Genomic DNA, 14,705 nt, shown 5'->3' with positions numbered 1-14,705 from the left:
AGATCACACAGCAAAACCACAGCCACTGCAAGGCAGGATCTCACCTCCCCAGGAGAAGATGCATCAGATATTAACTCACATACTACAGCTGATGCTAGCCAAAAACATAGAGTTGCACAAGCTTTGGGAATGCAGCATTTTTTCCTATCAAAAGCAGTGCAGAAATTTATGTTTGTGATGACGCTGCTAAACCATTAAAGAAAGGAGCATTTTATTTTTTCAAGTGTTTCTCTGATGGGGCAATACAGTAAATTCAGCTCTCCCTCCTCTCCCATATCTTATTACAATGATTAACGTCACGCAAATGTCACATGGAGCTTGGCAAGGTTTGCTACATGTAAAAGATTTCCACAGCAACCAGCGTTCTCCATTTATTGAGCTGGTTCTGTAGCCTTCACTTGGTCGCTGGCTCACGTTTATTGGTGCCAGATAGGGAGATAACAGCATTCTTAAGCACTGAATTGCTCCATACAAGAGCTGGAAGACTCATCACTAAAGGTAATGTTATCTTACATTTGCCTTGCAAGAAGGGAATAGCGATGGCTCTTCCTTCAGAGCTCATCCTGAGAAACAAACAACATTTACTGCAGCATATGATGGAAATGCAAAAAAAAAAAAACCAAAACTGGGATTTCGCCTCAAATTTCATGACCAGCTTTGCCCATCAAACACACAGGAAAACGATTCCAGGACATTTCCTTAGCCTATGCTGAACCTCTTAAGTGTCAGGGTTGCAGCCACAAATGTAACTTCAATCTGACAACCATTGTTTTTAAAGGTACGATGCTAAACACCAGCCTGCTTGCCAGAAGCACTGCTACGTGGAAGCTGCCCAAGCTGGTTAAGTATCACAGACTGGACAAATAAATGTCAGACAAATCAGAGGACCGTGGAAATCTCATGACATTTCAGGCAAGACATTTTGCTGCCCAGGGGTTGGCTGCTTCTGCCCAGGGGTCGTGCTGACCCTGGCAGGTGGGCAAGAGAGCTCTACCACATCACAACCCTGCACAGATCGTAGTGAGAGGAGCCTCTGGAGAGTGCCTGGCAAAGCTGCTGGTGGTGTTCTTCCCAAGGAGGTACTGATACAGCCCTGCAGTAGAACGTATTTCATAGCAATCAGCCTTCAAAGGGGCACAAGCATCCTGCTCCACCCAAACTTTCAGCATCAATAAAGCCACCCCACTCTCATGTAGTGGAGTTTCTGGCATCCTTTGAAATAGTCTGATAGGGAGACGGCGTTCCCAAAGATTAAGCTGTATCCCACATTTGGAGGACCCGTCTCTTATGCAGATTTGTTCAGAGTTTTCCTGCAGATTCAGGAAGACTCAACCACATGACAGACATGGTGCAAGAAGAGTCCATACTTCTGTCCTCAGGGAAAAGGGGGTTTAAAGGCCTTTTATGATAAAAAACATCAGTCAGTAGCCTGCCTGAAAACAGATTTTGATAACTAACGCTGGATTGAAGTGGGAAAACCTTTACAGTCTTTGATCAAAACAACAGAAAACAACCCAGGAGGCTTCATGAAAGACTTTCTGTTCAGGAAAAGCAAATTTTAAACAATGAGCCTAAAGGATCAGAGATTGAGGGAGGGGGAAAAAAACAGCAGAGAAATTGTTTTAGATACAAATCTATACACATAATAATTTAAAATGACATTTCAGAGTGATTTTCTGCTTTACTACAGTTTAAAAAGCTTCAGAACAAGAGGCTTTACAACAGTTATGCTTACAGAGATCACACAGAGAGGAGGAACAAGCCACAGAATGTGTCTGTATGCAGCTTTGTCTTCCTGAAGCCTGAGGATCCTTCACAACAAATGCCATGTGCTATTCCCAGCTGTGTCACATGTTTCAGACAAGGGACAACAGAGGGTTGTTCAAACCCAGCGCTCTCAGCTGCAAAGCTTTGGACGCACCAGATGGTGACAGCCTACATTAAGCCTCTGCACAACCCCGGGGAGCTGAGAGCAGAGAGGTGGAAAAGCCAGCAAAAGAACCAAGATTAGTTGGTGGTACAGCCTCAAAAACTACAAAGCCACATAGAGCTCAGAGGTAGGACTCTGTAATGAAAGCCCCACAGGCAGAAAAGCAGGTAAGGGGCATCCTGACACAGCAGAGACCTCTCTTAACTAAGGAAGAAACAAATCAGCCACATAGGATCCTGAATTTCTCTCTCTGAACAGAAAAGAAAACATGGCACAGAGATGCCCACATGCATTTTGCAAAGCTTCAAGTCATGCTTTGGTTTCAGGGAGCTCTAAGGAATGTAAAACCTTACAGGACACACACACTTTTATATAAGATATATAAATAAGATGCCAGCACTTGCTGTGCAGTAGGTGCTGATCCTGAGGATGCCAACCAGCACAGCGCCAGATTCTGTACCTCTAAGCCTGGATCCCAAATCCACATCTGAGCACTAGTGAAGAAGGGGGGAAAGGTCCAAAGGACAAAAAACAGCAAACCCAGTGCAGAAGGAACCAGTCTGATGAGTAACAGAACATTTCAGCCTGCTGTGACAAGGGATCTTTACTGCTAAATGGCAGGTTCCATTTGCTAATTACAGCTCACACCAAGACAGTGCTATTTTCAAGTTTTAAACGTGTTGCTCCATTTCACACAGAACCAGAGCTCCTAAGGAAGCCTTTCCACCTATCACTCATTACTTTTTCAGGGTAATATCAGTACAGCTGGACAGGGCATTGACAGACCAGTACCTTGTAACAACAGGTGCCACAGAGGAGGTTGTCACCATCAGCTTCTCAATTAGTTGCTACACATCTATTTCTAGCCCCAAGACTTGGGACCGTGCAATACAGAATGACAAAGGTAATCACGATGTACATGCAATTTATAATCTACTTTTCCTGTAAGGCAGCCCTCCAGATGCAGACTCCAGGTCTTAGCTTCTTGTCTTACCAACAGGTAAGCAGGGAAAGGCAAGAGGAGAACCAAACAAGACATGCTCATTTGGAAGAGCCAGTGCTCTTCACTGCTTCCCACAGACAGCACAATACTGCTGGTAGGGAGCTGCAAGGCTTGGCAGTGCTCATCTGGAGCCACAGAAACCCCTCTGCTTTCCCCCTCATCCCCACAGGGCTACAGCAACTGCTGCACCACCAAAAGGACATGAACAGGGATCAGCTCCTCACTGCACAGAGCCTCAAAGGGGATTTTCAGCCTTCCAGGTTGGCACTCTCAGTTTTAGGTTCACAGCTAAACCTGAGCTGAAGAGCTGTTAAGACGAGGACAATGAAACAAAGCAATATAAAGAGAGGCGCTGGGCTTTGAGATAAGCTCAAAGAGCCTTTCAGCAAGCATGCTACAGCCTGAGCAGAGTCAATCTGTGAGGAAATGTCACTACTGAAGAGATGATATGCCTCACTGCTATGACAGAAGCAATTCTTGCCACCACAGCCTCACGAGCCTTGATTTAAACTGATCAAACCAGACACCTGCCTGCGCAATGTAATATGACTTATATCAGCATCAAGAGAAAAAGGCGAGCTTTGAAGTGGGAAAATATTAATCTGGTACTGTGATGTGTGAGATCTTATATCTAAGCGCTCGCATATTGCAAAGCCTTCATTTCACTTAGACAGGAGTGCTAAAACGTACTCAAAGCAAACAGAAGACATTTCGCTGAATCAAATTACATCTATTTTTTCCTATTTCTTTCCTCCCCAGGAAGCTGTTTTCACATCCCTGCAAGCGTTCTGGAGTGTAACCAGGCTCAGCTATGCACAGGGAAGAAAAGGAAGGGTGTCACTTAAGTAAATAGTTTTCCAATAATCTTCCCCACAGGGTGAGTTTTCCACCTGGGAGGTCAAACACGAGGGCCAACATTTTCTACTCTTGGTCTCTGTACTAAGTTTCTAAATAAATAACTAGTTTTTCAAAGGGTCTGTAAACCTCCCTCCCAAAAAAGCAGGAGGGAACTGCAGGTGCTTGATTATGAAAGCTGGGTTATTCCTGTTAGACTGAAACCCATGCAGGCACCTATTGCTTTCAAGGCTACAACCACAGGATCTCCAGACTTCCCATTTAATGTGCTTTTTACAAATGTATTTCCTTGAAACCTGGGATCTCTTTGCAGCCTTCCTAATGCACTTACACCTTTCTCATGCTTCCTCTTTGGACAGGTGATGTTGCTTTCCTAATACCAGACGGACTTTCCATGGGGGTTGGAAAGGTCGACAGCATCGCGCTTCTCCCACAGCAGAAAGATACAAATCCCAAACCAAGTCCAAAGAATCAGGGAGGGAACAATGCCCAAACAAACCACTGAAGTTCACCCCATGAATAAAACGAATGCACAACTTTCCACGCTAAACACATTTATGGGTTCAGGCCAAATTTCAGTGTCAAATGTTGGTTTACCTCGATCCTCCAGGGTGCTGCAGACAGTCCATGTACAAAGCGTTGCTGTCGGTGAGATTTACAACACGCATTCCTGCAGAACTTCTCACTGCCTCAGCATCTGGCAGTGAATTAGAAGGAAAAGAAAGGAGCCCAGGCCTATGGCAGCCCTGATGCAGATCAGCTCGGATGGCTCCATATCAGCACCTCACACCTCCTGCCATACCCACACGATTAGCCTGCATGGTGCTGGATTCAGTTTCTGTAAAGCAACAAGCTAACTAGCCTCAATTAACATCAGCATGGAATCTATTGGCTGCTCTTCCCTACTCTCCAAAAGCTATTAGACCCCTGAAGGCAAAAGGCAATGAAGTTTATCATAACAGTCTAGCATGATAAATACAGAAGTTTTACAATGAGGCACGCAAAAAAAAAAACCCACTCCCCAAACTAGGGTTATCTACAAACATTAACATAATCTATTTGTGTTAACATCTAATTATGATGTTATCCTTGCAAGGACACATCAGAGTTTACCATCTTTAGCACAACATTTACCATGGAAATCAAGCAAGCTCTGCAAAAAGAACATGGCTGCTATTGAGTGATGGGGCAGTTTTGCAAGCAACTGAGTTAAGCATATACTTGATTTCCAACCCAAAAGTTGTGACAGACCTCAGGCCACTTGTACCCAGCTGAGAAACCCATTTCTTTTAGACTTATTACAGAGAATTTAATGCAGTGACATTTATGAGCTTCTCCATAGTAGCTCATAAGATCAGGCAATCCAAGTATTTTGCCATAAATACCATTCAGAGGAAGTTTTAACCCATTACATAGGAAGATGAAATTTAACCTGCCTGGCTTTGGTTGCTTGTTAATGCTGTGGAGTGTTTTAATAACTTTTTTCTTAATCTCCATAAGTTAGTTGGCTTTTTGCCTTGACCATCACATTTAAGAGACATTCACTGTACTACTGCAAGACATGTTTGCTTTGTTACTAACAGCAAGATTCACTACAGCCAACGCTGTATCAGGAATTAGATACCATGCACGCATCTTAGGCTGAGTATCAGACGGACTGGGATGCTCTGCAGAAGCCAAGCAGCGCTCAAAGAGGAGATGCAGAGGGAGCCGTGTCTCTGCCTTGAGCCAACTCACATCCAGCGGTCTTATTAATTTGGACTGCACATCACAGGAACTGGGCTCTCCTAGTCCTGAGCTGGTGCTGGAAGCAGCACAGCCACATTCATAGAACCGACGCCAGGGGGCTAGGTCCTGCCAGCACCAAGCTGGCTCCACACAAAGCCATTTGCACATGGCCTATGGCTTACTTGTAAATCAGAACGAAGCCACCCACAGGTAAGTAAGTAGGAACTGACTCACTTGGACAGAGTAGAACTGACTCCTGTTAACTCACTCATGGCTAAAACATCACATTCAATTCCAGGGTAATTGCGGCAAAGGCACAAAGCAGTTCATTACTTTGAACTCACCTTGGACTTGACCTGCAGACAAGAGACTGGTTCTCCTGGCATTTGCTGCCAGCACATCCCCACTAAAGTACTCAGTCAACAAGTGTCCAGCTGCCATATCTGCGTTGGCAGGACACCTGCCTCGTTTCTTATGTTTCCTCCTCCACATGTCATCCTCATCCTTTTCATCAGAACCAGAAGACTTCTGCAGAGCTGCGCTGTGTCTCGGGCCGGTTGATACTCGCCCACCCATGGCATCACTCGTATTTAACAGGTCAGCCGCAGCTCCGTGCTGATGGACATAGCAGTCTTCCTCCATCTCCAAGTCTCCTTCCGAGTTAACACTGGTATTTTTCCTATGAAGACATCTGTTGAAAAGGCTTTGGGGTTTATCATTCTCAAATCCTCCAGGCTGATCCATGTGAGATGTTCTGACTGGGGAATAGCTGCGCACGTTCAACCCATTCCTGGCCAGGTTTTCCTTCACCAGCCCTCTCCGCGGGGGCTGCTCCAGGTCCGAGCTGTGCTCGTTGGACGTGCTGTCTTCCTGCTGCATCTTCTGTGCAACACGGTTCATGTAGGACCGGAACCGACCGCTGTGGTGCTTTTGCACAAGCCGAGCGTAAGCGTTCTTCTGGGGAACGGCAGGCTTGTTTAATCCTTCCTTGGCACCTTGGGCAGGAGCACTTCTTACATGCCCCAGTGGATCCATAGTGCAGTAACAGGGCCAGACTTCAAAGAGTTATAAATAGACACGGGGAAAAAAGAGGGTCATTTTCTTCAAACAAAATGTCAAATAATTACCTACGATAAAGACACAAACATACTGAAACGTACTGACCTTTAGACAAATACCACTTCCATTAACTGCTCCACTGGGGGACAGGGTTTCACGGTGTAGGTAACAGCCGCCCTATACCAAAACACTGGTGGTGACCAAGGAGTGACCACAATCCACACGCTGCAGGAAGTGAAGACTTCCGTCCCAATGCTCACACCTCCATTACAAGACTGACACCTTTAATCCTCCCCTCCCTGCCTTCTGACAGCCAGGTAAATTAAGGGAGTAGCTCACAAGACTATCAGATGTGTCAGCCCGGAGATGGTCTTGAGTCCAACTTCAAACCTTCAGAAACAACTGAGTCCTTACAGGTTGGAGTAAAGAGTAAATATTGCACACTTCCTCACCTTCACAGCAACAGACTATGGGATTATATAGAACAGTTGCTCTGAATACCAACTCTGACCATTTCAGCCCGTCTTTCTAGCCACAAAGTTGCCCCCACTGTGACCAACATGAAACACCTCAGTATTATAACACCTCATCCCTTGCACATCTCAGTATCTTGCAAGAGCTCAGAATTCTCAGCAAAGAGAGGCATTAGCTGCCACCCCACCCAGCACTGGTCTCCATAGAGTGTATGACCTCTCCACCTTCGCAAGCACAAACACGGGACTTCATCAGCCTGTAATCCTACCTCAGCTGCTGTAGAGCAAGTTGTTGAAGCAAAATGATGTATTAAACTGTTAGACTACTAAGGTATATTGTTGACTTGGACAGGACATAGCGATGATTTCTTTCTGCTGTATCTACCACCAAAGAGGGACTGAAAAACCCGACGGTTCTGTTCACCAGGGCAACCGCAGCATCCTGCAGGGTTCCATTACAAAGGTCTCTCTTTTTCCTCCAAGGCATCTCAACAGCTCAATTCCACCCCAGCCGTTACGGTGAGAATTCAAGGCCTCATCTCACCTTTCCTCCGCCAAAACCGGCCTTTAAGCTCAAACAAGGACACGCTGCCCATTCAGCCTTCCTCGCTCTGCATGTCCAAGCCCAGCACCGCTGGCAGGGCACAGTTCAGCGCTGCCTCCTCCTCCTGACCCTCCTAGAGAAGCAGCACAAGCCACGACAGGATTTGCTGAAGTAATTGATGCCGGATGTGAACAGGCTGCACAATGCGGAGCGAAAATTAAAAATCCCTGAATCAATAGGAAAAATTCTTTGTGTGGTTTGAGATCTTCCTTCCTAACATTTTCCATCGCTGCCGGCCAATAGCCGGGCTCCTTTCACACACACTGACCGGCTGTTACAAAACCCTCGCTCGGGGAGGTCTGCACCGAGCTCACATTGAACGTCAGCTGCCGGTTCAACAGGGGCAGATAACACTCACAAAGCCGGGCAGCAGTTCCGGCAGGTGGGAGTTTGCCACCTTTATCTACACAGAACAAACACCCGCTGACATTACCCTGCCGATATCACCGTGCCCGCAGCTCCCGCAGCACCGCAGCCGTTGCTGGCGGACCCCGGTTCCCAGCCGGGGCCCTCGCACCCGCACCCCGACGAGCGGCCTCGGCCACCGACACCCGCGGCGATGACAGCGCTGCCCGGAGGCCCCGAACGCTGCCAGGCCGCGGACCGGCCCCGCTCGGTCCCGCTCCGCACCGGGCCCAGCCCGGCCCCGCACTCACCGGCCGCGCCGCTCCGCTCCGTTTAAATGTCCGCACACCCGCCGTCTGCTTCCGGGTCGGAGCGGCTACGGGTCGCGGCAAGGTCCTCAAGGCCTCACTACGCGGAGCGTTAGGGGCTGGGGGGAGTGTTATGATGGAGCAGCCGAAGGGGGCACCACTGTGGCAGCCGTGCGGACGGAGGGCTCTTCGGCTCCGGGCCCTGTGTTGGCCGAGGGAGCTGCCCAGAAGCGGAGGGATATGGCTGTGCAGGCCGACAGCGGCAGGAGGGACATGGCTCCAGCGGGACCGTCACATCTACCCGTGCGCTGGGATGCCACCATAAAGGCAGCAGTGCCCCAGTGATATCCAGCCACAGTCACATCCAGCCCCAATGACACCCAGCCCCAGTCACATCCAGCCCCAGTCACATCCAGCCACAGTCACATCCAGCCCCAATGGCATCCAGCCCCAGTCACATCCAGCCCCAGTCACATCCAGCCCCAGTCACATCCAGCCCCAATGACATCCAGCCCCAGTCACATCCAGCCCCAGTCACATCCAGCCCCAGTCACATCCAGCCCCAATGACATCCAGCCCCAGTCACATCCAGCCCCAGTCACATCCAGCCCCAGTCACATCCAGCCACAGTCACATCCAGCCACAGTCACATCCAGCCCCAATGACATCCAGCCCCAGTCACATCCAGCCCCAGTCACATCCAGCCCCAGTCACATCCAGCCACAGTCACATCCAGCCCCAGTCACATCCAGCCCCAATGACATCCAGCCCCAGTCACATCCAGCCACAGTCACATCCAGCCCCAGTGACAGCAGGTGGACGCTGTTCCCAACCAGCGCTGGCACCAGGGATGCCCCTTTCAGTGTTTTCCCTCTTCCTCCCAGCTGATGCCAGAGCAAAGCGATCGGTGTGCTCTGCTAGCAGCACAGCTGACATGCATCCCAGCAGTGCAGGGCTGGCCCACACCGTCCCTTTAGATGGGGCAGGGGGACATGGGAGCCCACAGCCCCCCTCGCTGTGAAGCCGTGTGGGAGCAGGCTGCTCCCTTCCATGCCACTGAGTCACACTGTGGCTCCTCGTCACCCCTGTGGGGTCAGAGCTAAGCCGGCAGCTTGGCCCGGCTCCCTGATGCACAGGGTGGCACCACCAGCTGCCACAGCTTCACCACACCCTGCTCCTTCCATAGCAGATAATGGACCATGGCAGGGAAAACAGAGGCGATCAGCAACCCACATCCTCACACGGGATGCCCCCAAGTGTTCCCTTGGCAGAAAAAGGCCTCACTCCCCTCCCTCTGCTACCTTACAGCTGTCAAGCAGAGAGGAGCACACACCTCACAGCCCGCCGTGCTGCCTCCCGGCCCTTCTCAAAGGGCAGATTTTTCCCCTTCTCTCTATTCCCTGGGGTCCTGTAGCAGCAGGCCCAGCCCGGTGTCCCGGCTTGCCTTCCCACAGCGCACCATTATCTCACCATCTTCCCCCCGGGCACTCACCGGTGGCTGTACCAACGTGTTGCAGCAGCGCAGCCAAGAAGCAAACCGTGTGGCTCATCACCTTACAAAGGCTTTGGCTCCTCTGCTTCTCCAGCGAAGGCCCACCCTGTGCTCATTTACATCAGCGTTAATCAGGGGTGACTGGCCATGGAGACAGGGCCGCCCTGGGGTGACGCATGGAAGGAACCCTGGGTGAAAGCCAAGCAGTTCTGCCCCCCAGATCCCACCTGGGCAGAGCAGGGATGTGGGTTCATGGTCTCTGAGCTGCTATGGAAATATCTCAATAGCAGCAGCACCTGAAGAGTTTGGCCACAGCCTCATCATTGCTTGGACTAGGTGATCTTAGAGGTCTTTTCCAGCCATAACGATTCTCTGACTCTACAATCATTTGCCATTGCTACAGTGGGCATAGTGGGCACTATGCCTGAGGGCACGAGCTGGAGGGGCTCAGGGAGAGGCAGGCAGAAGTGCAGCCAGAAATAAGCTAAAAGCCATCTCTCTCCTCAATAGATACTCATCTGCTCACTGTGTCACAACCATTGTGGTCTTGCCCCACCTGTCTTTCAGCTTCTCCAGTATTCTCCCGGCCCTCTGCTTGGGAAACGCATCACCACTTTGGTGATCATCATCAGGGCTGGTGGGTTCCCATCTCCTTCAGACAAAGCAACATCTGCATGAACATCTTCAGCTCCCCCCAGGCTGGGGAGGGGTCTGCTGTGGCTGTTTGTCCAGGGATGCCCAGACCACAGAGGGCAAGAGCTGAGAAGGAGCTGAAGGGGACATCGAGGAGAGACAGAGCCACGTGTTGGGATCCTCAAGCTTTGCCTCCTGGATGCCTTCCAATTCCATCCTCAGCATCCTCCTGGCTTGCTGCTGGCTGAACCCATTCCAGAGGCAGGATGAAGCCTCATAGGGATGCTCAGAGAAATTCTGAGTGGTAAATCGCAGGGTTCTGGTGTGCTGGGGTGCGGGCAGGACACGGCTCCGTTCCCACCAGGCAGCAGCGGGGCACGGCGGCCGGGCACGTCCCGGCGAAGGCAAGCAGGGAACAGCAGATCTACTGCCGGCTGGCAGACAGAGTGGTGAATGAGAGCGTAACTTATCAGTATTACCTCATGTGAAAGCCCTGTGCCTTTGTATCTCAAGCGAGCCCTGGCCATTATGTCCGTGCAAGCCTGCATTGTTGTTCTGCCTGGCTGCAGGAGGTCGGGGCTGTGAAGCCCCGCACGTCCACAGCTCTGGACTGGCTCCTGCCCCCAGCCGCCCCCGTGGGAGTCGTCCAGGCCCTGTGCCAAAATAAGGACAGAAAGCCCAATTTTGGCTCCAGTAAGACCACGGCCCCAGGAGGAGCCATTCCCAGGGTTCTGACCTCTGCAGCCCTGAGAGCAGCAGGGATTCTGCTCCACGCATCCCTCACATCCACCTCAGCCCATGGTGTGTCCATGGTTTTGCCCCATGGGCCGATGCCAAATGGGATTTCCCAGCAGTTCCTCAGAAATCATCTCAGAGCAGCTGGAGCTTCAGGGCTTCATCTGCGCCAGGAGGCGTCCAATCCACAACAGACCAGGACATGGCATAGACATGCCCATGGGGATATGGGGTGGCACCAAGGGGACATTGGGACCAGGCTGGGTGTCTATCCCCACCGTGGTCTTTGGATGGTCTCTGTATAAGTCTCAGTTCCCTGTGGCCTCATTCCTACTCTCTGGAACAAGTGTGGTAGCAACAACCCAGTATTGGCCATTCCAAGCCACCATCCCTTGGCCAAGAGCTCTTCTCAAAGCAATGCTCAGCACCAAAACCATCAGTATGGAGCTGATGTTGGGGCTTTATTGCAGGCAAAATATTCCCAGATGCCCCTCCCTCCCTCCCTCCCCCATTTTTTTTATCCAAAGCAGCATCTGGGAAAGGGAAGACAAAGAATAACATGGGATGTAGGTTGGAAAATCCCAACAACCTGCTCCTATGATTAGTGCCGGCAGCTGGAGGCAACGCAATTCACATCATCTGCAGCTGACACATTAGGAGACTCACGGTGTGTGCTCTCAGCACATCCTAATTGCCCAACTTGTAATTTTTATATAGATATTAAACAGAAGTCTGAGAAGTTCCCACTCCAGCCCTGGAGCACAGCCATCCCCTTGGGAAAGAAACGCCCAGGAAGTCTGGAGGATGCTGGAGCATCCCAGGTACCTTGACACAGCAAATCCCAAATGGTGTTGGGCTCTGCCTCCAACACCAGCAAAGAACCAGTATTCTCTGTCTGGGGTTTTCTTTTGTCCTTTGCTGCTCAGGGTGCTGGGGAGGGGACTGGGATGCTCCCTTGGATCCTTTGCTTGCAGGCAGTGTGTTCCCATCCCATCCCATCCATCAGAGCAGATCCTCACTCCAATCCCAGATGGGGACTGTAGGCTATTGGACACGCGTGTGTCCTGGACCGAAGCCCTCTCCTAGACCCAAAGGAGACAGGGGAAATGTAAAACCACTTAACGTTTCCTGTAATACCTCATTCAGCAGAACCATCCAAAATAAACACCGGGGATGTTCAAACAGGACGAGGGCTGCCATCAGCACTTCAGGCACAAAGAACCCAAGCCAGTGGGTGAGGAGGTGCCCACAGTCCTATGATGATGGGGGTCTCTCAGCACCCAGCCCCCTTGGGGTGGTGTTTCCCCCAGATGTGGCCATGCAGCCTCCCCCGGGGCATGTCGCGTGGAGCCAGACGGGTCGGTTGCACTTTGTGTCACCGGGGCTGCCTGTTCTGCTCTAGGGCCAGAGCCGAAATCTTGTAAAACAAGGTGAATTGATGAAACTTGCTGTTGTGTCACCTCAAAGCCCCCATAGAGGTCTCTTGGAAGACGCCAGCCCGCGGCTCGCTCCCAGGCAATGGAATTTGGGACTGCCAGAGGGTGACTGTGGACACACATTTCTCATGCAAGGAGCACAGCATCGTCCTCATGCTGCAGCGGTGCTTACCTCCAGTGGGAGCTGCTCGTTGGACCAAGGCAGCCAGAGAAACTCAAACTGGGACAGTGAGCCCCAAATCAGCACTGAGATGCAGGATGTGCCCAAAACCTGGACACATTCCTCCCTAGTTCTGCTGACATCCAGAGGGTCTTACAGGACACGGGACCCCTGGGAATCACCCACGTGATCAGGCAGCATCACTGCAGGAACAGCCGTGCTGTTGCCACGCATGGTGACAGGGTGACACATCCACTTGCCCCCTATGCTTTGGGGGTGAGATCATCCACCCATGCCCTAAATTCTGCCAGATCTCAGACACAGGGTGGTACAGTACATCCCTCCAAGGGTTAAAGGCTTCCAAGCCCCCATCCCACAAAGCAAAAAGATTTTGTTGCTTTTAACCCCTTCTCCATCCCTTCTCCCCCCTCCATCCCTCTCCACAGAGCTTTTTGCTGCTGTGAAGCAGTGCGGGTGGATGTGGTCTGGTTTCGGTTAAGGGCAGGGTGATTTGAATAACAGCACTAATTGGATTTTAAAAGCACAGCCCCCAAAACTGAGGCTGCAAGCGTTGGGACAAAGCAAGCATGCTCACGGGAACCCAGCAGAGCACGGTGGTGAGATCCAGCTGTGCTGTGCCATGTGCAGGATGCTCAGGCATAGGGCTGCATCCCCTCATCCCACGGGGGGATCCTTCCCCATGGGGCTGAGTGCTGAGCCCCACAAAGTACAGAAGGGACCTCTGTGCCCCAAGCCTGTGAGTGTGGGGGGCCGGCTGTAATGCTGCCTCCATCGCCTTTATCTGCCTGCATGCAGCCGAGTGCCCGAGTGCAACTTTGCGCTCCAAAAAGCCCAAGTTGTCTCCACCTGGCAGGCACAATGGAAAAACCACCGAGACCTTCTCCTTCCAGCTCCCGGCCGCATGGAGCTGAAGGGATGGTTCCCTGCGAGGCGGCCCGTGCCCAGCAGTGCAGCTGCAGGGGGGGAAACCACAGCCCCCCAAAGAGCTCGGATCCTGCTGGAGGCAGAGCAGAGCCCCGGGGAGTCCCAGAGAACAGGGAAAGCACCAACCTGGGAAGAGCCTGGAGCTTTTCCATGGCGCCGTGGATAGGATTTGGGGGCATTGTACCACTAAGAGCATCCCTGCACTTCAGGGCACCAGGGATGGGGTTGGTGCTGCTCTGGTGCCATGCATGGCAGCAACGGTGGTACCACAAATCCTAAGTCCTGCCCTCGGCTGCGTGCCCTGAGCTGCCACCAGCATCCAAAGCTCATCCTCCATTGCAGCCCCGGCAGCAGGTGGGAGCGCTCACAGCCACATCGCACGGGGACTGTCCCTGCAGGGCAGGGTGACACTGACCGTACCCTGCAGACGAAGCAGCTGTGACTGCCCCAGGGTGAGGGCAGCATCCCGACCCCCAGCGGGAGGGCAGGGACAGGGAGCGGGACCAGGTCTGAGCCACAGCATCCACCTGTGAGCCTGTTCCCACGTGTCCCCGTGTCACCGCCATGCAGGGCAGTGTCCCCCTCTCCTGGCAAACGGGGGTCTGAGAGTTTCATTCCGATTGAAGCCTGGATGCGGGGGGGCGGGGAAGTGTTTTTCGCATTCATTTCTGCTTTTGGGACTTAATCCCCCTCCAGGATCCCCCTGCAGAGTGCAGCAGCCATCCCATGCCCCTCCTGGGGGTCTGCATGGATGAGGGGGAAGCAGAGGGGCTGTGGGGTGGGGGGATACGGGGTGACAGCCACCCTCGGGGGGGGGGGTTGGGGAGCTCAGCCAAATGCCCCTCACTTTCCTCTTTGGCTCTCTAACTCTGTGAGCCCATCGCCTTGGGCTGATGTGTCATTTGTTCCTGCCAGGGGAGAGGGGACCCCCCCTTTAAATTCCTGCTATTGTGCAGTGGGAGGCCGGGCTGGACCTGGTTGTTTAGATGACATCACCGA

General features: G+C 51.8%; 1 protein-coding gene across 10 annotated transcripts in view; it reads right to left on the bottom strand.

The window, feature by feature from the left end:
- DIS3L2 (DIS3 like 3'-5' exoribonuclease 2) overlaps positions 1-8,358 on the bottom strand; it is a 155,833-nt gene extending 147,475 nt beyond the window's left edge. For 2 of the 10 annotated variants that reach the window (XR_014933268.1, XM_015871831.3), the window contains exons 1-2: positions 8,309-8,358; positions 5,861-6,571 (exon numbers count right to left, since the gene is read on the bottom strand). Coding sequence is in view for 5 of the 10 variants with exons in the window: in XM_015871831.3 (XP_015727317.2) it covers positions 5,861-6,551 (691 nt within the window). In the remaining 5 variants the exon portion in view is untranslated. Of the gene's footprint in view, positions 1-5,860; positions 6,572-6,680; positions 6,753-7,592; positions 7,954-8,085; positions 8,199-8,308 lie in introns of those variants that run through there. The other 8 variants (XR_014933266.1, XM_015871830.3, XM_085513147.1 and 5 more) reach the window with 7 other exon arrangements.
- Between the last annotated feature and the right edge of the window lie 6,347 nt (positions 8,359-14,705).

This window comes from Coturnix japonica, chromosome 12 (genome assembly GCF_054131305.1).
Source record: "Coturnix japonica strain WE chromosome 12, WE-NBRP24, whole genome shotgun sequence".
NCBI classification, from domain to species: domain Eukaryota; kingdom Metazoa; phylum Chordata; class Aves; order Galliformes; family Phasianidae; genus Coturnix; species Coturnix japonica.
This window is presented reverse-complemented; position numbering and strand designations above follow the sequence as displayed.